Here is a 23,930-nt window from a genome sequence, read left to right as displayed (position 1 = left end):
TTTTTTTTGCGGTACGCGGGCCTCTCACTGTTGTGACCTCTCCTGCTGCGGAGCACAGGCTCCGGACGCGCAGGCTCAGCGGCCCTGGCTCACGGGCCCAGCCGCTCGGCGGCATGTGGGATCTTCCCGGACCGGGGCACAAACCCGTGTCCCCTGCATTGGCAGGCGGACTCTCAACTGCTGCGCCACCAGGTAAGCCCTAGATTTTTAAATTTATGATCAGTATTAAGAAATTCTTAATGGTAATCAATCTTGATTTCAATTTCTTCTCCCTTCAACCTGTGGTTAGTTCCCAGGCCTTCGTTTTGCTTTGGAGCATCTCTTGTTCTTTTCTCTTTCCACTGCTTAGAGCATACAGTAACTTCTTAATTGGATCACCCTGCTTTCTCTTTCTCTTTATAATGAATCTCCCATATCAGCACCATGATCATCATTCTAAAATAAAGATCTGATTATTGTTCTCTCCTTTAAATTTCAGTGGGTAATTTAACACTTATTGAATGCTTATTAAAATAGCTTTACTTAAACTTTGCATGCCCTGTAAGTCATGAATTTACCTCCACTTTACAAATAAGGAAATTAACTGTTAGAGAGGAGATGTGACTTGTTTAGCATTGTACTACTAGAGAGTAATGAAACCAGGATTTAAACTCAGGATTATCTGACTCCCCAATTCCTTCCGATTTTTATACTTGACACATTTTTTTTTATGTATATCTTTTCCCCTCTCCTTGGTCACTGGGAAGTTCTTTATATTTCCTCCTTCAAGGACCAGCTCAAACATGACTTTTTCTGTGAAACTTTTCCCTGGCTCTGCTTGTCTCCTCTCTCAAATCTGTCCAGTGGTTTTTGCTCTCTGTTACTTAATAGCACTTTGTACATAACTGTAATAAACCCTTCGCTTGATAAAGGATCATTTAAAAAACAGAAGATAACATGTTACTTTGTAACAAAGATTTATTAATTGAATTTTTGAAAACTATTCTTTACTAGTATTGTTAGAAGCATTAGGGATGAAAAATTATTTTTGTAGAAATGAGATACCATTATAGATTATCCATATTTTAAGAGAGCATGATGGTGACTGAAACTTTCAAAACAGCTAAATTATGAAACAATGATTTACCTAAAACTTTCTCATTTTATGAAGAGTTCAATTCAGAGTTCTATGTTTATTATTCAAAGTTAGATTATGTATAATTCTTCACAATCAGTTACACTGCTTTAGAGTGAAATACCACCTGTGCATAATTTCATACTTAATCCATTGTCAGAACTAACATTGGAGCTTAGTTCCTTTTTCACTAATCTGATTCCTAAAGACTAAAGATTCCTTAACCTTAGTTAATGAAAACTCATTGTTAAAGATATAGATGTTAAATTAAAAACATCTTCTCTGAGAAAGATGCTGTTAAGAGAATGAAAAGACAGACTGAAAGAAAGTATCTGCAAAACATGTATCTGGGGCTTCCCTGGTGGCGCAGTGGTTGAGAGTCCGCCTGCCGATGCAGGGGACACGGGTTCGTGCCCCAGTCCGGGAGGATCACACATGCTGCAGAGCAGCTGGGCCCGTGAGCCATGGCCACTGGGCCTGCGTGTCCGGAGCCTGTGCTCCGCAACAGGAGAGGCCACAGCAGTGAGAGGCCCGCGTACCAAAAAAAACATGTATCTGATAAAGGACTTGAATCCAAATTATACAAATACATCTTAAAACTCAACAATAAATAAATAAATGACCCAATTTAAAAGGTCAGGGACTTCCCTGGTGGCACAGTGGTTAAGAATCCACCTGCCAGTGCATGGGACATGGGTTTGAGTCTTGGTCCGGGAAGATCCCACATGCTGTGGAGCAGCTAAGCCCGTGAGCCACAACTACTGAGCTTGTGCTCTAGAGCCTGCAAGCCACAACTATTGAGCCCACGTTCCACAACTACTGAAGTCTGCGTGCCTAGAGCCCGTGCTCCGCATCGAGAGAAGCCACTGCAATGAGAAGCCTGTGCACCACAACGAAGAGTAGCCCCCGCTCGCCACAACTAGAGAAAACCCGCACGCAGCAACAAAGACTCAACACAGCCAAAAGTAAATTTAAAAAAAAAAAGTAGGTCAAAGACCTGAACAGACACTTCAACAGAAAAGATATACAGATAGCAAATAAGCATATGAAAGATGTTCAACATCATATGTCATTAAGGAATTGTCAATGAGATACCACTACACACCTGTTTGGCTAAAATCCAAAATAATGACAACACCAAATGCTGTCTAGGATGTGGAGCAATGGATTCCCATTGCTAGTGGGAATGGAAAATGGTATAGCCACTTTTGGAAGCTAAGCACAGTCTTATCACATAATCAAGTAGTTGCACATCTTGATATTTGCCCAAATGTGTTCATAACTTAACTTCACACAAAAACCTGTACCTTAATGTCTGTAGCAGCTTTGTTCATAATTGCCAAAACTTGGTAGCAAATAAGATGTCCTTTAATAGGTGAATGTATAAACAACTTGTGGTATATCTAGACAATGGAATAGAAGTCAGTGATAAAAGGAACTGAGCTATCAAGCCACCAAAAGACATAGCAGACATTTAAATGCATCTTGTAAACTGGAAGAAGCTGATCTGAAAAGGCTACAATGCTCTATGATTCCAAATATACGACATTCTGGAAAAGGCAAAACTATAGAGATGGTAAAAATTTTGGTGTTTGCCAGAGGTTGGGAGGGAGGAGGATGAAGGGAAGATGAATAGGTGGCGCACAGGGTAGTTTTAAAAGCAGTGAAATTATTATTATGATAATGCAATGGTGGATACATAACATTGTGCATCTGTCAAAACTCATAGAACTGTACAACATAAACGGTGAATCCTAATGTAAACTCTGGCCTTCAGTTAATAATGTGTCAGTATGTTGTTCATCAGTTGTAACACATGTATTACACTAATGCAAGATGTTAATATTAGGACAGTCCAGGGGAGTATATGGGAACTCCTACTTTTTGCTCAGTTTTTCTGTAAACCTAAAATTGCTCTTAAAAAAAACTCTATTAATTTAAAAATGTATGTGTTTATTTGTTCACCAAAATGGTTAATGATTTGGTTCAGCATTTATTTACTGAGCAAAGACTGAGCTGTGCTAGATTTTTATAGCCCTGTCCTTTAAAGAACTTACAGACATCACTTAGCCAAAATATATAGTGGTTTGAGATAGTCTGTGGTTACATCAGAGTGAGTTGAGTGCTCAGAAAGTGTTTTAAACTTTGAAATAAGACCTGGTTTTGAACCCAGACTTAACTAGCTACGTGATCTTACACAAATTACTTAGCCTTTTAAAACTTCCGTTGCATCTACTGCATAAGGTGGTGGCTTTAAATGTTAGTTGAGTGCAAATAGTAAGTACTCAAATATTAACTCTAATGACTAGTTATGTTTTCCATTCAACAAGAGAAATGAGGTAGAATGGCTCTCATTTGCCTTGAATGTTCAGTCACATTTTGTCTGTTTCTTCTGGAATGTCCCCCTCTATTTTAAGATAACTAAGGGTCCAGGTCATGAAATTGCTTGCTGATTTGCTACATTCCAGTTTCTGCTTGAAAAAGGAACTGCTTTTACAGCTGTCTTTGAGATCAAGTGGACAGTTCAATCATGCTGACTAAATAACACTTTTCTTATTGTTTAAAACAACAGCAACTAGGTTGTTTTTCCCCTCAATAAAACCCTTCAGTCAGAAGCTTACAAATAGATATCAGCTAATCCAAGCCTTGAAATCTAACTTTAATTTTAAAAATGGAATAAAAACACAATTTTAATGATGTCTAGTGACTCTTTAATATTCTAAATAAGCCAGAATTAGTATATTTTGCTCTAAAAATCTGTGTCATCATTTGTTTTCCAGTTGATAATGTTTTAAATATTATAAAATAAATCCCCCAAATTTGTTTTTTGACAACAAATAATATTAATCTTTATTGGAAGATGACTGTAACACACAGTAAAAACTATTGTTTTTCTTACTAAAAGCTTCCAGCAATGTGAAAAGAAAAATTCTCAAAATGTGGGGGAAAGAAAAAACATTCATAAAAGTATAACCATCATTTCGTAGTTAAACAATCTACTGAAAAATGGAAAATGAAGTAAAAACTATTGAAATAGGAGAGGTAAAGCTTTTAGTCAGTAGGGTTTTCTCTTGATTAAAGCTTGCATATAAATTGCTTTGGGAATAAATGGAAGAACTCTGTAGGCATAAACAAGACTATCTGGAGTGAGGGGAAATGGTTGAAGTGAACTTGAAAATTGTTAAATAACTGGCATTTAACATCAGATAGATTTGGCCTTTTGCCTCCTAAAAGGAAGATACATTTTACTAAACAAACTTCCAAGTTATACACTCCTATTGGCAACAGCATTATATAAACTGGACATTTAACATGTTCTCTCTGTTTAAGTCCACAGGATTTTTGCGCATACTTTCTCTTATTAAACTGTCGTAATAGCAGCATTCAGTGGAGAACTAAGAATATTTCAGGCAGATAACTTTTATACCTCTTTTGTATATTAAGGGAAACACTGAGTTTTGTGTAAGCACAGTAAATTAACTTATTCCAGTTATTATTAGGACCATAACTCTCCAAGGAAACATCTTTTTAAATGTGTTTTTATGATTCTATTTTAAGCTGAATGGTAGTAACGGTGCTTTTACTCTGAATTGAGTAAAAGAAAGACATTGGAGGGTCTTTCTTAAAGAACAAGAATAACTTCATCTTTCTTAAAGAACAAGAATAACTTCATGGAAAACTTCTTTGAGAGTAGTTAATTCCTGAGCACTAAAGAAGAATTCACTATATCAGTGTAAGTGTAAGCTTCAAAGAACAAGTTGGATGCTTAGAAGTAAAAAATTTACCCCACCAACCCTTCTCCCACATTTTCCCTACTATTTTTTCATCACGAATTTTTTTCACCTAAGTTATGCCAAACCCTGGAACGCCCTCTTCCTTTCTCAGTTGCTCAAATTCCTATTTGCTCTTTCAGATCCAGTTCCAATGTACTTAAGTTTACATAGGTTTTCCTGACATTTCTCCCTTTAGGAGAGATAGTGCCTTCTCCTCCTATACTTCTGCTAAACCTAGTATCATTTGTATTATAATCCAACAACCCTTTCTGCAATTAAATAGTCTACCAGTGTACTCATCCCTGGGGGACATACCATCATCTGTCCATTTGTATAAAGCCAAAATCCAAAGGGTCATCTTTGTTGTCTCCTTCCTTCTTATCTCTTCCATAGCTAGACCATTACCAATCATGTCAGTTTTAACCTGCCAGATACCTTTATAAATCAGTCTGGTTCTCTCTATCTCCAGTGTCTCCATCACAGTTCAAACCCTCATCTCTGCCAGAATACTGCTGCAATAGTCTTCTTTGGATCTAAAGAGTCTCTTGTAGACAGCATATAGTTGGATCATGATTTTTAATCTATTCTGCTAATCTCTCTGTCTTTCGATTGGAGACTTTAATCTATTTGCATTTAAAGTAAGAATGTACTGACTTCTTTGTCGTTTTGCATTATTGTCTCTTTTGTGTTTAGTTGAGTTTTCGTAGTGGAACGTTTTAATTTTCTTCTTCCTTTTGTGTATATTCTTTGTGGTTATATTTAACATTCTAAAGTTGTAAAACTCTAATTTGAATTTATACCAGCTTAACTTCAGAAGTGTTACAAAAACTCTGCTCCTTTACAGCTTCATCCCTAACCTTTTCATTTATTGATAGGACAGAATTATGTTTTTTTATATTATGTATCCAAAAACATAAACTAAAATTTTTTTGATGCATTAGTTTCATATTATATAAAAAACAATATGTGGAGTTACAAAACAAATTTACAGTAACACTAGCTTTTAGACTAACAATTTTTTAAAGAAATGTATAGTCTCAAACCAAGTAGAAAACAGAAAGTGGAGTTACAAACCACTGTTATGATAATACTAGCTTTTATAGTTGCCCATATATTTACCATTAGTGAGATCTTTATTTCTTCATACTGCTTCAAGTTACTGTCTAGTGTCCTTTCATTTCACCTTCGGGATTCCCTTGAGCATTTCTTACAGGGCAGGTCTAGTAGTCAGGAACTCCTTCAGCTTTTGTTTATCTGAGCATATTTTAATATCTCCCTTACTTTTGAAGGACAGTTTTTCTGCATATAGTATTTTCAATTGACAGTTTTTTTTTTCTTTTAGCACTTTGAATATATGGACCCACTGTTTTCTGCCCTCCTAAATTTCTGTTGAAAACTCTGCTGATAATCTTATTGAAGATACCTTGTATGTGGCTATTTGCTTTTCTCTTGCTACTTTCAAGATTCTCTTTTTGTCTTTAGCTTTTGACAGATTGATTATAATGTGTCTCAGTGTGGGTCTTTGAGTTCATCCTACTTAGAATTTGTTGTGCTTCTTGGCTGTTTATATTCTTGTCTTTTGTCAAGTTGGGGACGTTTTTGACCATTATTTGTATAATCTCACTGTCCCTTTCTCTATTCTCCTTCTAGGACTCCCACAGTGCATATATTGGTCCACTTGTTGGTGGCCCAAAGGTTCCTTAGCCTTTGTTCACTTTTCTTCATTGGTGAATAGGGGTTCAACAATGGCCATCTACCTCTGTGTCTGCGCCTTTGTGTCTCCACATCCTTGATCAGAAGCAGCGATCAGTGATCAGAGCACAGATCCCTGATATTTGGAGGACGGGCCCTTATTGCCCACGGTGTCTCCTGCAAGCTGCATGCAGGCTGCTACAGGAACAAGTTCATGGCTGCCTGCCACTGGGCTGGGAGGTGGGGGGTAACTGCTACTGAGCTAAGTGCAGAAATTAGTTGAAATTAACTTTGTTTAACATCCAAGCATTTCTCTGGAAGTTACAACCTTTAAAAAGACTTCAATGCTTCCCTGGTGGCACAGTGGTTGAGAGTCCGCCTGCCGATGCAGGGGACGTGGGTTCGTGCCCTGGTCCGGGAGGATCCCACATGCCGCGGAGCGCCTGGGCCCGTGGGCCGTGGCCGCTGAGCCTGCGCAGCCGGAACCTGTGCTCCGCAACGGGGGAGGCCACAACAGTGAGAGGCCCGCGTACCACCAAAAAAAAAAAAAAAAAAGACTTCAGAGTTCCAAAATAGTTATGTGAGACAGATTCTGTCAATGGATCTGTTGTCTGTGCTGGGAAACAGAATCCTGGTGCTTTCTACTTTGCCATCTTCCCAGAGTCCTCTCCTGTAATAGTCTTCTAAGTGGGGATATAACTCAGAAACAGCCAGATGGAAGAGATGTATAGGACAAGTATGTAGGAAGGGGTGTAGGGCTTCCATGCCTTCTCTGGGTGTGCCACTCTCCCACCACCTCTACGTGTTCACCAGCCTGGAAGCTCTGTACCCCATACTACTGGGGTTTTTATGGAGGCTTCATCATGTGGGTGTGATCAATTATTAACTCCATGTCTAGCCCCTTTCTCCTCTCTGGAGATTAAGAAACAGGGTTAGAAATTCCAAGAATATGGCTTGGTCTTTCTGGTGACCAGCCCTCATCCAGGAGCCCACCAAAAGAGTCACCTCATTAGAACAAAAGACAGTGCTATCACCCAGGAAAATAATTGGGACTTAGGAACTCTGTGTCATGAACTGGGGTCAAAGACTAAATGCTAGAACAAAATTCTCCTAGCACCTCTGTTTACAAAAGTTTTATGAGCTCTGTGCCAGGAACAGAGACCAACACATAAATATTTTCTTTTATTTCACAAGGTACATAACTCTTGGATTTGGCTCTTTTCCACTTGGCAAAATGAATTTAAGATTTATCCAGGACTTCCCTGGCGGTTCAGTGGTTAAGACTCTGCACTTCCACTGCAGAGGGTGTGGGTTCAGTCCCTGGTTAGGGAACTAAGATCCTGCCTGCCGTGTGGCATGGCCAAAAAAAAAAAAAAAAAAAAAAAAAGTTGTGTAAATTAATAGCTTTTATTACTGAATAGTACTCTGTTCTAATGATGTACCATATTTTGTTTAACTGTTCACCTATTGAGGGACATCTTGGCTGCTTCCACTTTCATGAATAAAGCTGCTAGAAACATTTGTGTGCGGGGTTTTGTGGACATAAGTTTTCACATCAGTTGGCTAAATACTTAGGAGTGCTATTGCTGAGTCATATGGGAAGTCTGTGTTTAATTTTATAAGAAATTTCCAAATTGTTTTCCAGAGTGGTTGTACCATTTTACATTTCCACCAGCACAGGCGTGTCCTGTGGCTCTGCATTCTCACTAACATTTGATAGTGTAGTATTTTTTTGGAATAGCTCAAAGAGCTATTCTAATAGGTATGTAGTGGTATCTCATTGTTGTTTTAATCTGCATTTCCATAATGACAAGTGATGTTCAGCATTTTTCATATGCTTATTTGCCATCCTTACATCTTTTTTTTTTTTTTTTTTTTTGCGGTACGCGGGCCTCTCACTGTTGTGGCCTCTCCCATTGCGGAGCACAGGCTCCGGACGCGCAGGCTCAGCGGCCGTGGCTCATGGGCCTAGCCACTCCGCGGCATGTGGGATCCCCCCGGACCAGGACACGAACCCATGTCCCCTGCATCGGCAGGCAGACTCAACCACTGAGCCACCAGGGAAGCCCTACATCTTCTTGATGAAGTGTGTGTTCAGATCTTTTGCTCATTTTAAAAATTGGGTTGGTTTTCTCTTTACTGTTGAGTTTTAAGAGCTCTGTATATATTCTGGATACAAGTCCTTTATCAGGTATGTCATATGCGTGTATTTTTCCTAGTCTGCAGCTTGTTTGTTTTTTTTTCTTCATTCTCTTAACAGTGTCTTTCCTAAAGGAAAGACTTTAATTCTAATAAAGTTCACCTTATCATTTTTTCCTTCACGTATCTTGCTTTTGGTGTTGTATGCAGAAACTCTTTGTGAGAGGTCAAACAGATTTTCCTTTGTGTTCTCCTGCATGTTTTGTACTTATGTACTTTACATTTAGGTCTATGAACTGTTCTGGGTTAATTTTTGTGTAAGTTGTGAGATAAGTGTTAGTGTTCATTTTTTTGGCATATGGTTATCCAATTGTTCATGCACCATTTATTGATACAGACTATCCTTTCTCCATCTAATTGCCTTTGTGAAAAATCAATTTACTATATTTGTATGGATCTATTTTGGGGCTCTCTTCTGTTCCATTGAGCTATGTGTCCATTCTTTTGCCAGTACTACACTGTAACATTATAGTATAGTAATTAGCCTTGAACTCATAATGTGAGTTCTCTGACTTTGTTCTTGTTTTTCAGAATGATTTTGGCTATTTTAGTACATTTACCTTTCCATATACATTTTAAAATCAGTCTTTTGATATCTACAAAAAAGCTTTCTGGAATTTTGATTTGAACTGCAATGAATGTATAGATGAAATTCAGAATAATTGACATCTTAACAATGTGAACTCTTCTAATCCATTAACATGAGGTTTTCTTGGATTTTTTTCTTCAGTGTTTTGGAGTTTTCCACATACAGTTCTTATACATATTAATATTTTGTTAGATTTATACCTGAGTATTTCATTTCCCCCCCAATGCTATCCTAATTTTTTTTTTAAGTTTCAAATACCAATTGTTCATTACAGGTGCATGGGAGAACAATTGAGTTTTATATGTTGACCTTGTATCTTTCAACCTTGCTAAACTTAATTATTAGTTCCAGGAGGGTTTTTTGGGTTTTTTTTTGTTGTTGTTGTTTTTGTAGATTCTTTGGGGTTTTCTGCATAGACAATCATGTCATCTGTGAATGGAAGTAGTTTTATTTCTTCCTCTCCAATTTGTATACCTTTTACTTCTTTTTCTTGCCTTTTTGTACTAAGTGGGATTACAAATACAACGTTGTAAAGGACTGGTGAGACAGGACATCCTTGCCTTATTCCCAGTCTTAGGGGAAAGCGTTCACTTTCCATTAGAAGTATGTTAACTCTAGACTTTTTTTTTTAATGTAATCATTTATTATTTTAAAAATTTATTTATTTGGCTGCAGCAGGTCTTAGTTGCAGCACGCGGGATCTTTTGTTGTGGCGCACAGGCTCTTTGTTGCAGCTTACGGGCTTCTCCTTAGTGGCAGGCAGGCTCCAGAGCATACGGGCTCAGTAGTTGCGGCACATGGGGTCTCTAGTTGTAGCACATCAGCTCCAGAGCACGGGGCTCAGTTGCCCCGCAGTGTGTGGGATCTTAGTTCCCCCTCCAGGGATTGAACCTGCATCCCCTGCACTGGAAGGCAGATACTTAACCACTGGACCACCAGGGAAGTCCCATTAACTGTAGGCTTTTTGTATATACCCTTTATTAGGTTAAGGAAGTTTCCTTCTGCTACTAGTTTCTTGAGAGTTTTTATCATGAATGAGTGTTAAATTTCATTCTTTTTTATTCTGTTTGGTCCTCAAATCAACTAGGTCATTTAATATGTCATTAGAACTTGTTTTTTCTTACATAATTAAATTTAAACAAAATTAATCTTTATTTTTGATAAAAGGAAAAATCTAAAAATATCTAAATACATGTTTAATATGTAACATGAGATTAATACCTCATTTTATCATGAAATGAATAGAAAAGTAAGTAAAGACAATTTATTATGTAATTTAAAATAATATATAGATTTTTTTTACCTTAACTTCAATTATATGCTGTACAAGACAATGAAAAATATTTCAGGGCTTCCCTGGTGGCGCAGTGGTTGAGAGTCTGCCTGCCAATGCAGGGGACACAAGTTCGTGCCCCGGTCCAGGAAGATCCCACATGCCGCAGAGCGGCTGGGCCCGTGAGCCATGGCCGCTGAGCCTGCGCGTCCGGAGCCTGTGCTCTGCAACGGAGAGGCCACAACAGTGAGAGGCCCGCGTACCACCAAAAAAAAAAAAAAAAAAAAAAAATATTTCAAAACTTTGCTTAAGGGGGGATGTGAAGTTCTCTGTTACTATTAAAGTAATTTTAGAATAGTTAAGACATTGTATAATTTATAATCATTGTATAATTTACATCAGTTTGAGAAGTATCCAACTTATGCAGTGGACTTTAATTTTTAAAAGTCATTTTCATAATGTTGGAAATTTCATGACAAAAAGGTATAATATATTATGTAACATGGCTTCCTATAATTTTGAAGTGCCATCTGATGTCATATCCTTATAAAATTTAAATATTAGTTTCTCTGTATGTTAGCGGTGAAAAATGGATACAGAATAACCTGTGTGAGATCCATGGGGCACACTTCTGCTCAGCTTTCTGTGGTAAATGGGCAAAAGGTTAAGCCATCAGTCCATTTCCCAGTGTCTATTGAACAGTGTCTTTCTTTGTGTTCCTTCACTTGTTAGAGTAATATAGCAAGTGTTATTGAGAGGTGAAACAAAGCAAGTCTTACATCAAACACTGATGGCTTTTTTTAAAGTTGGAATGGGATATTATTGGATGTTGCAAAGAGTATATTGATAGTACATTTTTATGGAAACCACTGCTCCAGAGTAAACTGTATTGGAAATCAAATCAACATTATATATTAGTGATACTCATGTAAATATAAATATTATATCTAATGCATCAGTTTTAAAGAGTAATGTAATGTAAAGTAATGTTGTGGGCCAGGGAAGTGATTAAAAAAAAATTTTTTTTTTAAATTACCAGCCACAGGTTTATCTTCCTTAGCCATTTACTTGTGGTAGATTTAATTTTCTGTACAAGTAAACCTTTTATTCATAAGGTGTAGCTTTAAGCATAATGTAAAAGGTAAACCAGTTAAGTATAGAATGCTTTCAGAAGCATGAAATGTTATTTAGGACCTTTCTTATAAGGGCCATGGAGTATTTCTTGAGCATCCATGCAGATTAGATCTTGAACAGCTGCATGGAGCACACAGAAGCCATGATTCCTGTCTCTCTGAACTAACTTGAATAAAGTCTTTCATCTAAAGATCTCACTGTTTGTCTATTTCATGAATCCCTCATCTCATCTCTGAAGCACTCCATTCAATTTAGTACAGTTCAACATTGTGGCTTAGAGCTCTAGAAATTGCTGTTGTAACTTATAATGCACAAAAATAACAAGTTGAAGTAATTTCAAAAAATTTTAAAGAATTATATAAAATCTACAGTGATTTTTGTGGGCAAAGATTTAGAATGATAACTAGGGATTCTAGTTCAAACTTAACTAGATTCTAATTCAAACTTAACTGTGACTTTAAGTAAATTTTGTATGTTCTAAGCATCCAATTTCTCTGTAGTTATAACAGGGACTAACAGAATTAAGAGAAATAAGTGTGTTGAGATGCTTGTTAGTAAGTTCATTTGTTTTATATAAATTTACAGTGCTGTCATTCTGCCCTCTTAGTCCTTCTCATAATCTGAGGCTCCTATCATATCCCATGTTCTGTAAAAATTGTTCTGCAACCACTTTAGCAGTTATTACACTGAAAAAGTCACTATCATATTATTGAGATGTAAATTTGTTAAGAAAATATCAGATGATCCTTTCCTCCTCTGGGTACTTGTATCACATATTGCCACTTATTTGGCAGCAACCCATCCGTTGCCTCCCATTTTATGCTGTATGCTTCTTATTCCTGTCTACATATTATGAGTTCTTTGAATTCAGGGATCTTAACTTACTTGAATCTTCATAAAAATTAATATGTACTGCCTTCTAAATGTGGAATAAACTTATTTCATTGCTTCAGAGTATCTACACATATGTTCCCTTTCAGTAATGGAGATGGTCAAACCTGACTATAATTTTACTAAGGAACTTATTTATTTATTGTATAAAAACCATCTGGTCATAATCTTAGAAATCTGATATATGTTTTTTTATTTGAGTATATGAAAATTAGGGAAGCAGGGAAATTTTGATCTAAACATTCTAACTCAGAATGGCAAAAACACAAAAGGAGTTTGAGTATTATACATTAGAAATGGAATAACGTAGGTGGCATTTATTCGTGCAATCAGGGAACATTATTGGGATCAACTAAATACTAGGCTCTTTGCTATAGCCTGGAGACATAGTGATTAAAAAAAAAAGAAAGAAGGAAAAAAGGCAAGATCTGTACCTGATGGAGCTTATAGTCAGCAAATAGGCAAAGCATATTTAAACCAGACAGTAACAATGTATAAGGATTATGAATACAGTAGGCTGATGTGAGAGAGAGCAACTGGGTGAAGGGTGAGCTACTTTGTATACAGTGATTAGGAAAGCCCTCTTAGAGAAAGATACAAAGTAAGACCAAAAGGATAAGGAAGTACCTAGATTGTGGTCTCTAAATATGGTTTCTCTCTGAAAGTAATCAGAATTCCTTGGAAAACTAGCTTACTGCAGATCTGGAATAGGAACTGTAAAAGAAAACAAAGAAATTATTAAAGTCTATTGGGGTCATGATATGGGAGCCAACTTGGAGGAACTCCCACTGACCACAGATGTAGCATTTGGAGCATCAAGAGAATTGTGACTGCAATAGATTGAAACACATCCATTATTCAAAATATGTGAGTTCATAATGTTACTTTAAAAATTCATTGTTCACTTTTGGACCAAAACTGGACAGTCAAGTATTTATCTTGCCTTTCCGCTAAGCACTGTACCTCAGCATACCCAAACAGTCCAGGAGGGATAGTTCTTTAAAAAAGAATTCAAGCTAATAAATGCAGAAAGAATGATAAACTATTCTCTTTTAATGAAATGAAACCAAACACTTAGGCATTTAAACTTTCCACATTTTTCTTTATATACTTTTGAATATTTTGTGTTCGGAAATTTAAAAATCAGTTTAAAGGAGGGGCAGCAAGAACTCAGCTGTTAGGAATGGGAGTGGTGGGAAGAGATTTCATACAAATAAAGAACGGTGTGAACAAGGTACAGAAGTGAAAAAAAATTCTGTACGTATTCAGGGAAGACTTAGTAATTGTATTCCCCAAAGTGCAAGTTATGTAAGTGGAAGTATTGTGGATATGCAGTTATATGTGAGTTTTCAGAATACATAGGACCTGAAAATAGTGAAACCAAACTATTGCCAAATTCAAAAGGAACTCGAGATTCTAAGGAGCTTCTCTGTAGTACCTGCTACCCTTTGGGCTCATTGAAATAATGGTAAACAGAAACATTCAACAGTGGATTTAATTAAGCCAAACTGATTTGGCAGCAGACCTTAGTAGAATGGTACCATGTATAGAATGCACCACTGATTTTACTTGGGCAGCTTCTGCTTAAAGTAGGCAGTCAATTAATGTGATTGTTCTTCATCTCAGCATTTTATTTGTTCTTTTTAAAGTTGCATGTATAGAGATGAATATCCCAAAGTTAATGATTTCTGATCCATCACATTGGACCCTGTTACAGTGTTAGGGAACCACATATGTTTCCTTCTAAAAGTAGTATGCTCTATATTCAGAGTGAGTAGTTTAACCTTGCCAATAAAATCCTGTACCTATTATGGATACTCTGTTTTGTCCAGGTTCATGTTTGTATGGATAACAATAAGTATTTCTTTGTGAAACTAATTTTTTCATTTTAAGTGATTTGTGCCATGGTATTATTTAAAAAGAAAAAAACTCTTAAATTCTGTCTTGAAAATTACTAGTATGGAATAGCAACAAGGTTTGTCCTTTAATTTTACAAGCCAGTGTTTATCTGTCTGCTCCAAATTGAATGTGTTGTAGTCTTTCCTGGTATATGAGTTTGACTGCTGGGATTCAGAAATGCAGTATATGCTGCAGCAGAGGAATGATGGAAAATTGAGACGTCAAGCTGAGTAATCAGAGCTCTGTGGAGGTGGACAGCTGTGTTCCCTGTGATATACCGGGGTAGTTTGTTTTTATGGCTGGTCACATAGTTTGGTGAAGTGGAAAGCATTTCAATTAAGTTTCAATTTTCTCATCTTTATACTCACCTTTTTCCTAAAAATGAGGACAAGAGAAGACTTTGAAAATAATGAAACAAGTTATGGTGTTCTACTATTTATCATTGGTTCTTTACTTCTGAATTAAATTTATATATGGAAAGATGGGATTTGCTAAGTAATGTATTTTAAGGAAAAGAGCTTCCTTTATAGCACAATACTTATTTTATAATTTATATTATATTTTATTATATTATATATGTATTTTTTTAACAGGGTATCCAGAAGTTGGCTAGTCAATATCTGAAGAGAGATTGGCCTGGAATAAAAGCTGATGATCGGAATGATTACAGGTAACTTAATAAGTAGCTCTTGCCCATTTTCTTTAAAACTGGTTTCACACAGAGCCACGTCACATATATACAACATAGATTCCAGTTTTTAAAAAAATTGCTTCTTTCCTCTGCTGTGTTTTTAGATATAATGTCAAAATTATCAAACAATTTTAATGTTCTACAACATATATAATGTATATGAAATAGATCATTTTCATATGTCTTAAGCCAAGGTTCCATTTTGTTTAATTGATACCCACATAAGGAATTTAAAGCAGATAGATGACAATGGAACACAAATTGTTTCCTCAGTGACCTATAGATGAAACACATTATCACAACAATAATGAAACAAGATTGTAATTTCTGTCATGATCATTGATTCTTTACTTCTGAAACAAATCCTACATTTGGAAAGGTAGGATTCTGTGAGCCTAGGGGAAAAGTTTCTAAGTTATATATATTTATATATACATATGTATATATACACATATATATGGTATACAGACATACCCACAAGTTATCTAGAAATTGATTAGTCAATATCCCACATACAAATTTTAAAGAAGGTAGACAACAATGGAATATAAATTGTGTCTTCATACAGATATCTTTAAAATATTTATAATTTTGTTTAGAGTTTGGTGTCTTTTTTGCAGTTAATTTGGAAGTATTTGTTAGCTTTTGTGCTCAAGACTGTCCTTAGTGTTGAGGAAACCAGAAGTCAAAGATAGGATTTCAGAGCTTGCAGTCTGGTTGAAGTTAAGACTAATTATTACTCATGAAACAATAGCAGAGAATCCAGGGTAATTAAGAACTCAGTATTGAAGTGTGTGGTTTGGAATCTGAATATGAAATCAAGTTGCTGGATCATCAGGTAATTTCTTAATGGAGATGGAAAACTGCAGGATACACAAGAAACCTTAATAGTTCTTCACAGTTGCAAGACTGACTGATAACTTGGAAGGTGGCATGATAGCTATAAATAATACATCTGTAGTTGCAATATGGAATAATAAAGCAAAACAGGAAATAAATATAGGAATTTTCTTGTGGACTTTTCAGTATCTACAAAGTTCAGCTGCGGGGAGAAAAGAGAGGAGATGAAACCCTAGGCGAAAGAAACAAGCAGAGCAAAGCCTTGAGGTGAAAGTGAGAATGATATGTTCAGTATTGCTGGCATGAGGAAAGCCTGACCAAGGAAGAGATTGGTTGCTAGAGAGTAAAGAAGGACTCCAACTTACAGATAGGTTCTATTCCAAGTTTGTTTGAAATTCAGGATGCAGGTTACCAAAGAAATAAGGATAAGGTTCTGCTCCCAGGCTAGCTTATGCAACCTAATTTTTAAAAGTATGTTAAGCCAACTTTTACTAAATATTTACTGTATATCAGATACTATGCTAGGAACTTTATTTCCCATGATTATCAAAACGTGATAATCAAACCTGTGAGGTACATATGATTATCCCCTTTTTATATACAAGGAAACTAAGTCTCGGGTTGTATGCTTTACTCAAGGTCACACAGCTATTTAAACACTCATTCATTCATTCATTCATTCATTCATTTTTATTAATTAATGAATTAATTTATTTATTTTTGGCTGCATTGGGTCTTTGTTGCTGCACACAGGCTTTCTCTAGTTGCGGTGAGTGGGGGCTACTCTTCGTTGTGGTGTGCGGTCTTCTCACTGCGGTGGCTTCTCGTTGTGGAGCATGGGCTCTAGGCGCATGGGCTTCAGTAGCTGTGGCATGCGGGCTCAGTAGTTGTGGCTCATGGGCTCTAGAGCGCAGGCTCAGTAGTTGTGGCACACGGGCTTAGTTGCTCCGCTGCATGTGGGATCTTCCTAGGGTCGAACCCCTGTCCCCTGCATTGGCAGGCGGATTCTTAACTACTGCGCCATTAGGGGAGTCCCTCATTCATTCTTTATTTATGAGATAGATGTGAAATATCTACTTACATGCTAGTTGTTAAAGTAGACTTCAGGATTAAAGAGAGTAGAAGGTATGGTGCCTGTTGATAAGGAGCTTAAAGGAGATAGCCACTATAAACAGTTACGATATTGGCTAGTAGTAGAGGTGCGTTGGGACTGTAGAGGAAAACCTAGGCTTCTAGAGCTGAGTCTTAAAGGATGTGCAGGAGTTTGTCAGCGATGGGCAGAAGGAATTCTAAGCAGAAGTAACACCTTAAATGCAGGGAGGCAGGAGAAAATATGAATGTTAGGTAGCAATGAAGTGTGTATGGGTTGGAGGGTAAGAGGAGTGGTGGACCTGGAGGATACCTAGATAGGCATCATGAAGGACTTTGCATATCACAGAGTTTCTTTTTTTATTCAGAAGATAACAGAAGCATCAAAGAATTTCCATAAGAGGAATGACAAGTTCAACATACTTTAGTAACTGTATGAAGGTGGTCTAAAGGCATATGAAGGTGGACTAAAGGGATATGAGGAAGAATTCAGAAAGAATAGAATTGCAGGAATTTAATCCCTCATCATTTCTTATTCGAACCATGAAAATTATAGTAGAAATTAGGTTGTGGGGCAGATTTCAGAGATATTTAGAAAACGGAAGCTAGAGGACTTGCTATTGATTTGGCAGTTTTGTTTTTTTGTTTGTCAGATTTGTTCTGAGACAGACTACTAACAGTTTTCTGTAACTGTCAAACTATAAAGTAGTTTTCTCAGTATCTAAAATAGCTCTTGGAACATAGAAAGCATTTGATAAATATTTACTGACTGAAGGACGAAGTAGAGGGAGGGAGAGGAAGGGTTGTAGAATGACTCCCAGGTTTTTTAACTTAGGCAACTGAGAGGATGGTGGTGCCATAGTGAAAAAAGACAGTAGATCAGGATTGAGGGTGAGAATGGCAGTTGCCATTTTTTGTTTGTTTGTTTGTTTATTAGGAGTTTATTTCAGCTCTAGTCAATTAAAATTTCCCTTTAACTTTTTTTGTGTTTATATTTGTATTGTTAATTTAAAAATTCTTACCCAAATAATGCATGCTTGTTGAATGTGTAACAGAGTATAAAGTGTACCTCATCCTCTTTGCCAAGCATCTTCCATTCACATTTCTACTAGAGTAATTGCTGTTAGAAGTATGTGGTCTTTTCTTCCATATTTTTCCTGTGTAGTGCATACATGAACATAAACAGTTGTGCTGTTTTTAACAGAACTAGAATTATTATATACATATGCTTTTGTAATTCCCTCCACACATACACCTTCCATACACACACCTAAGGAGTCTATTTCACTTTATTATTTATTTATTTATTTTTATTTAAATATGGTTGATTTACAATGTTATGTTAGTTTCAGGTGTACAGCAAAGTGATTCTTCAGTTACACATACATATATTTTTTTCTGATTCTTTTCCATTATAGGTTATTACTAGATATTGAATGTAGTTCCCTGTGCTATACAGTAAATCCTTATTGTTTATCTATTTTATATATAGTGGTATGTATCTGTTAATCCCATACTCTTAATTTATCCCTCCCCCTCCTCTTTCCCCTTCAGTAACCAGAAGTCTGTTTTCTCTGTCTGTGAGTCTGTTTCTGTTTTGTAAATAAGTTCATTTGTATTATTTTTTGGATTCCACATATAAGTGATATCATGTAGCATTTGTCTTTGTCTGGCTTACTTCACTCTGTATGATAATCTCTAGGTCCATCCATTTTGCTGCAAATGGCAATATTTCATCCTTTTTAATGGCTGAGTAACATTCCAGTGTGTGTGTGTGTGTGTGTGTGTGTGTGTGTGTGTGTGTATCAATCACATCTTCTTTATCCACTTCTCTGTTGATAGACACTTAGGTTGCTTCCATGTCTTGGCTATTATAAATAGTACCACTGCAAACATTGGAGTGCATGTATCTTTTTGAATTAGAGTTTTCATCTTTTCCAGATATATACCCAGGAGTGGGATTGCTGGATCATACAGTAACTCTATTTTTAGTTTTTTTAAGGAACCTCCATACTGTTTTCCATAGTGACTGCCCAGTTTACATTCCCACCAACAGTGTATGAGGGTTCCCTTTTCTAAGGAGTCTATTTTAGATGTCCCTTCAAGTCGGTTTGTTCAGGTCCCCTCTTCTTTTTAATAGCTATGTTAGTGCCATAGTGTGGGTAAATCATAGTTTTGTTATCCATTTCTCTGTTGGTAGTTAGTTTATTACTATTGCAAATAGTGCTGCAGTGGATAACTCATGTATGCACATAGTTATTTATATCTTTGTGCATTGTGAAAGTATATCTATAGGGTTAATTCTTAGAGGGGAACATGCTGGGTCAAAGGGTTTATACATTTAAAATGTGAAACTATAAATTAACCTTCAAAAACTCTGTCTTAGTATATTTTACATGTCTTCAAATTTGATTTGAAATTACCCATTTCTTTTTATTTTTTACCAACAGGGCACATGGTCAATCTTTGAAAATTTTTTCCAGTCTGATGATACATGCACCATTTAATGGCATTAAGCCCACCCCCATTTGCCTGGAAACTAGACTTCTGTAATAATACTTTCTCTAAGACCTTTTTTTTGTTTTTTAAATCTTTGAGGACAGGTTTTTCAGTCCTGTCTTAGTCTTTTCAGGCTGCTATAACAAAATACCACAGACTGGGTGGTTTATAAGTGTGAGAAATTTATTTCTCACAGTTCTTGAGACTGAAGTCCAAGACAAAGATGCCGGCATGGTCAGGTTCTGGTGAAGTCCCTCTTCTGAGTTGCAGACTTTTTAACTTTTAGCTGTGCCCTTACTTGGTAGAAGGGGTTTGGGAGCTCTGTGGGGTCTCTTTTATAAGGGCACTATTCTGCCTTCACCTCTGCAAAGCCTCACCTCCTAATACCATCATCACCTTTGGGGATTAGTATTTCCACATATGAATTTCAGGGGACCACAAACATTCAGACCATAGCAAGTCCTTTCTATGTAAATATTTCTTGGAGTTCCCTCAGCTCTCTTGTGACTGTTTTAAGTAATCTTATCTATATTTCTATCTTTAAGTATTGCCTATAAACTAGTAATGATCTGTGTTTTTATTAACTCTTCAGCTTGGGAACCAACAAGTCAGCTGCCTCCAACTGTGACTTCTTTTCAGACCTCATCTTCTTTTAGGAATGTTAAGTAGCTGCTTCTCTGTCTGTAATCTCTCCCCTTCACAATTTCATTGCCACAGTACCACCAACCTGTACATCTGTATGTCTTTGTAAAATAGGCCTACTCTCACCCCCTACTTGAAAATCTTCTGTTGTTTCTCCTTGCTAATAGTATGAAATTAAAAAAAAATTTTTTTATGATATCAAAAGCCAGGAAGAATCCTGACCCCAAATTACCTTTCTTTCCTCCTTTCTGGCCATTTCTCCTTTCATGCTTGGTTCCCCAACCCTTGGGCACCTTAAGCTGCAGTTGTACTGCAGTTCTTATCACACCTCAACTGGACTGAGTATCAGTCATTCTCCCTGCCTTTACTTCTGTTACCTAGGCTGAGGATAGTCTCCCTTCCTACTACCAAAAACAGCAATACATGAACACTTATTTATTAAACGCCATACTTTTCTCCTGTTATCAATCACTATGAAAGTTAATCTTAGATTATGAATTTAACTTGTCACGTTTTCTAGAGTCTTCTTGGTGTGTGGTGCTGTATTCCAGGCCAAGGGTAGATCTGTGATTTTTGTTAAACTCTTGTTTTTACTTAAAAAAAAAATTATAGATTCATGTGCAGTTTTAAGAAATAATACAAAGAGCGTTCTTATACTCTTCACCCAGTTCCCCCAGTAGTAATATCTTGCGTAACTATAATATAGCATCACAACCAGGAAATTGATATTGATACAATCCACCAATCTAATTTAGAATTCACCAGTTTTACATGTACTTATTTGTGTGTATGTAGGTGTATGCATATTAAGTTCTGTGGTGTTTTATCACATATGTAGATTCGTGTGACCACCACTACAGTCAAAATAAATTTGTTGGTTTATTTCTTAATAAAAATTTTCCCTGATAAGGTTTTCTCTGTTTTCTAGTGTAACAGTCATATGAGAAATAGTTCACAGCGTGATTTTAGGTGGTATATGGATCAATATTTTTGAATTTTACTAATTAAAACTTAATTATTAAGGCAAGTTTTATTTTTCAATTAGAGTGGAATATGAAGTAGTAAGATACATATATTTTAGTTTAAAAGGTGAGTCATTTTAACAAAAAATAATAACGGTACAGGAGATATGAGGCACAAATTGCGTAAGACATACACAAAGAACTTAGTATACACCTTTTTTAGAGTGAAGAGACTCTTTTTAAAAATTCTTTAATAGTAATGCTGGACCAAGAACAATCTTATGTCAGCAGAAGAGCAGAGGTTTGGGAGCCAGACAGATCTGGGTTTGAATCTAGTCTCCATCATTCCCTCCTCTCCTTCCTGCTGTAAATATATATTGAATGAGTGCCTGCTGTGCCAGACCCTGTTCTAGGTGCTGAGGATACAAGAGTGAATAAAACAAAGCTTCTGCTGCATGGAGTCTTCATTCTGGTGAAAGAAGACAAGACAATAAGCATATGAGTAATTAAACATTGTCACTTGGTGACAAGGACAGTAAGCATAGTAAAAAAGAAAACAGAGTACCAAGAAGTGGTTGGCACTGCAGTGGATATACTGTGTAGAGCCTAGACTTTAGGGAGATAAGAGCAAAATCAGAGAGAGGTCATTTAGACTCTTATAGTAATCCAGGCATGAGATAGTGGTGACTGAAACCAGGGTAGTAGCAGTGGAAGAGATAGACAGTAATCAGATTCCATTATATTTTTAAAGTCTAGTGAACAGTATTTCTTGGTGAATCAGATGTGGAATATGAGAAAAAAAGGAGGAATCGATGATTCTAGGGGTTTGGGCTTGAACAACTAGAGGTTTGAGTAGCTGTCAATGAGATGGAATAGATTAACAGAACAGATTTTAGGGAAATCAAGAATTTGTTTTTGGACATGTTAGTTTTAAGATACCTACTAAATATCCAAGTTGGATATGTTAAATAGGCAACTGAGGGGTTAGGGAAGATGTCTGAATTAAAAATTCAGGAATAGTCAGCATAGTGACAGTATTTAAAGCCATGAGACTGCATGAGCTTATCTGAAGAGTGAGTGTGAAGAGAAGAAGCTAAGCTGACTGTGGGGACACTCTAGCATTTACGGGGCAATGAGATGAAGAGGAACTAGCAAAGGAGCCTAAATTGTGGCTAGTGAGATAAGGCTAGACCAAGAGAGAGAGCTATCCTAGAAGCCAAGTGAAGATAGCATTTCAAGAAGGATAAACTAGGTCAGTACTGCTGATAGACTGAATAATAGACCCAAAGCTTGAATTGACTATTGGGATTAGCCACAGGGAGATCTTTGATGACCTTGACAAGTAATTTCAGAATGGTGGATGTTAAAACCTTATTTGAATTGAATCAAGAGTGACCAGGAGAAGAAGTGGAAACAGTAATTTCTGACATTTCTTTTGAGGAGTTTTGCTGTTAAAGGGAGCAGACATTGGGGTGGTAGCTGGAGAGAAATGGAGGGTTGATGGAGGGCTTTTTTTTTTTTTTAAGATGAGAGACATTATATGAGTATGATCCAGTAGAGAGGGAAAAGTTGATAGGAGAAAGCACAATTACTGGATTGCTGTTGAGTTAGAGTTGTTATATACAGATGTGAAGGGTTGGCCTTCAGAGCACAGGTAATTCATTGGAGTAAAAAGAGGGATGACACAGTGTATGCATGCAAAAGCAGGGAGATAGGTTGATGTGGAGGGAGCATGTGGACATTGTCTTCATACTTCATTATCAGCTGAAAATGTGGTCATATTAGAGGTTTGAGATGAGAGGAAAAGGTGGGAAATAATTATCTAGAAGAGTGAGCAAATAAGTGGATTAGCGGAATATAGTAGGATTGCTGGGGGGCACTAAGGGATTATTTGACATCAGTTGAAAGTGAGACTAGGCAGCATGATTATTGTTTACTCCAGCAACGTTCTGTTGCACAGACATTGTATGGTGTAAACAGAATTTTTTGGATTTAACCAAGTTTGGAATTTGTAGATTATAATGACCGAAAGAGGACTTCCCTGGTGGCACAGTGGATGGGAATCTGCCTGCAAAGGCAGGGGACGCAGGTTTGATCCCTGGTCTGGGAAGATCCCACATGCCATGGAACAACTAAGCCTGTGTGCCACAACTACTGAGCCTGTGCTCTAGAGCCCACATGCCACAACTACTGAGCCCATGTGCCACAACTACTGAAGCCCGCATGCCTAGAGTCCAAGCTCTGCAACAAGAGAAGCCACGGCAAGGAGAAGCCCGCACATCGCAACAAAGAGTAGCCCCCGCTCGCCACAACTAGAGAAAGCCCGTGCGCAGCTAGGGTGTACGTTAGAGGGTGATCATAATGGTGGACCATGAAATCTAGGCTGGTTAAGGAGCTGTAAAGGGAGATTATGAGAGGGAGTGACAGACAGTGGAAAGGAGGTAGGATGAAATGGATTGTGGGCTCTGATAGGGTTGAGTAATTGTTGAAGTGAGAATCCTAAAGGGAGTGAGTGGGAAACAAGAGGTGCTGGTCAGAGATTGGGGTAGTTATTGATAATGGCAAAGTTTAGGTTATGACCATGAGAGTACTCTTTCCTGGTGAATAGCTGTAGAAAAATTTCACAACCTCTCCAAGCCTTAC

The 23,930-nt window shown here is 37.0% G+C and overlaps 1 protein-coding gene across 1 annotated transcript in view; it reads left to right on the top strand.

Annotated features, from left to right (window-relative positions):
* FCHSD2 (FCH and double SH3 domains 2) overlaps positions 1-23,930 on the top strand; it is a 300,658-nt gene that overhangs the window by 102,519 nt on the left and 174,209 nt on the right. Inside the window, exon 4 of the mRNA XM_024131614.3 lies at positions 15,158-15,234. Within this exon, the coding sequence (XP_023987382.1) occupies positions 15,158-15,234 (77 nt within the window). The remainder of the gene's footprint in view (positions 1-15,157; positions 15,235-23,930) is intronic.

This window comes from Physeter macrocephalus, chromosome 16 (genome assembly GCF_002837175.3).
Source record: "Physeter macrocephalus isolate SW-GA chromosome 16, ASM283717v5, whole genome shotgun sequence".
NCBI lineage: Eukaryota > Metazoa > Chordata > Mammalia > Artiodactyla > Physeteridae > Physeter > Physeter macrocephalus.
The sequence above is the reverse complement of the archived record's forward strand: the minus strand, read 5'-3'. Positions and strand labels throughout refer to the sequence as shown.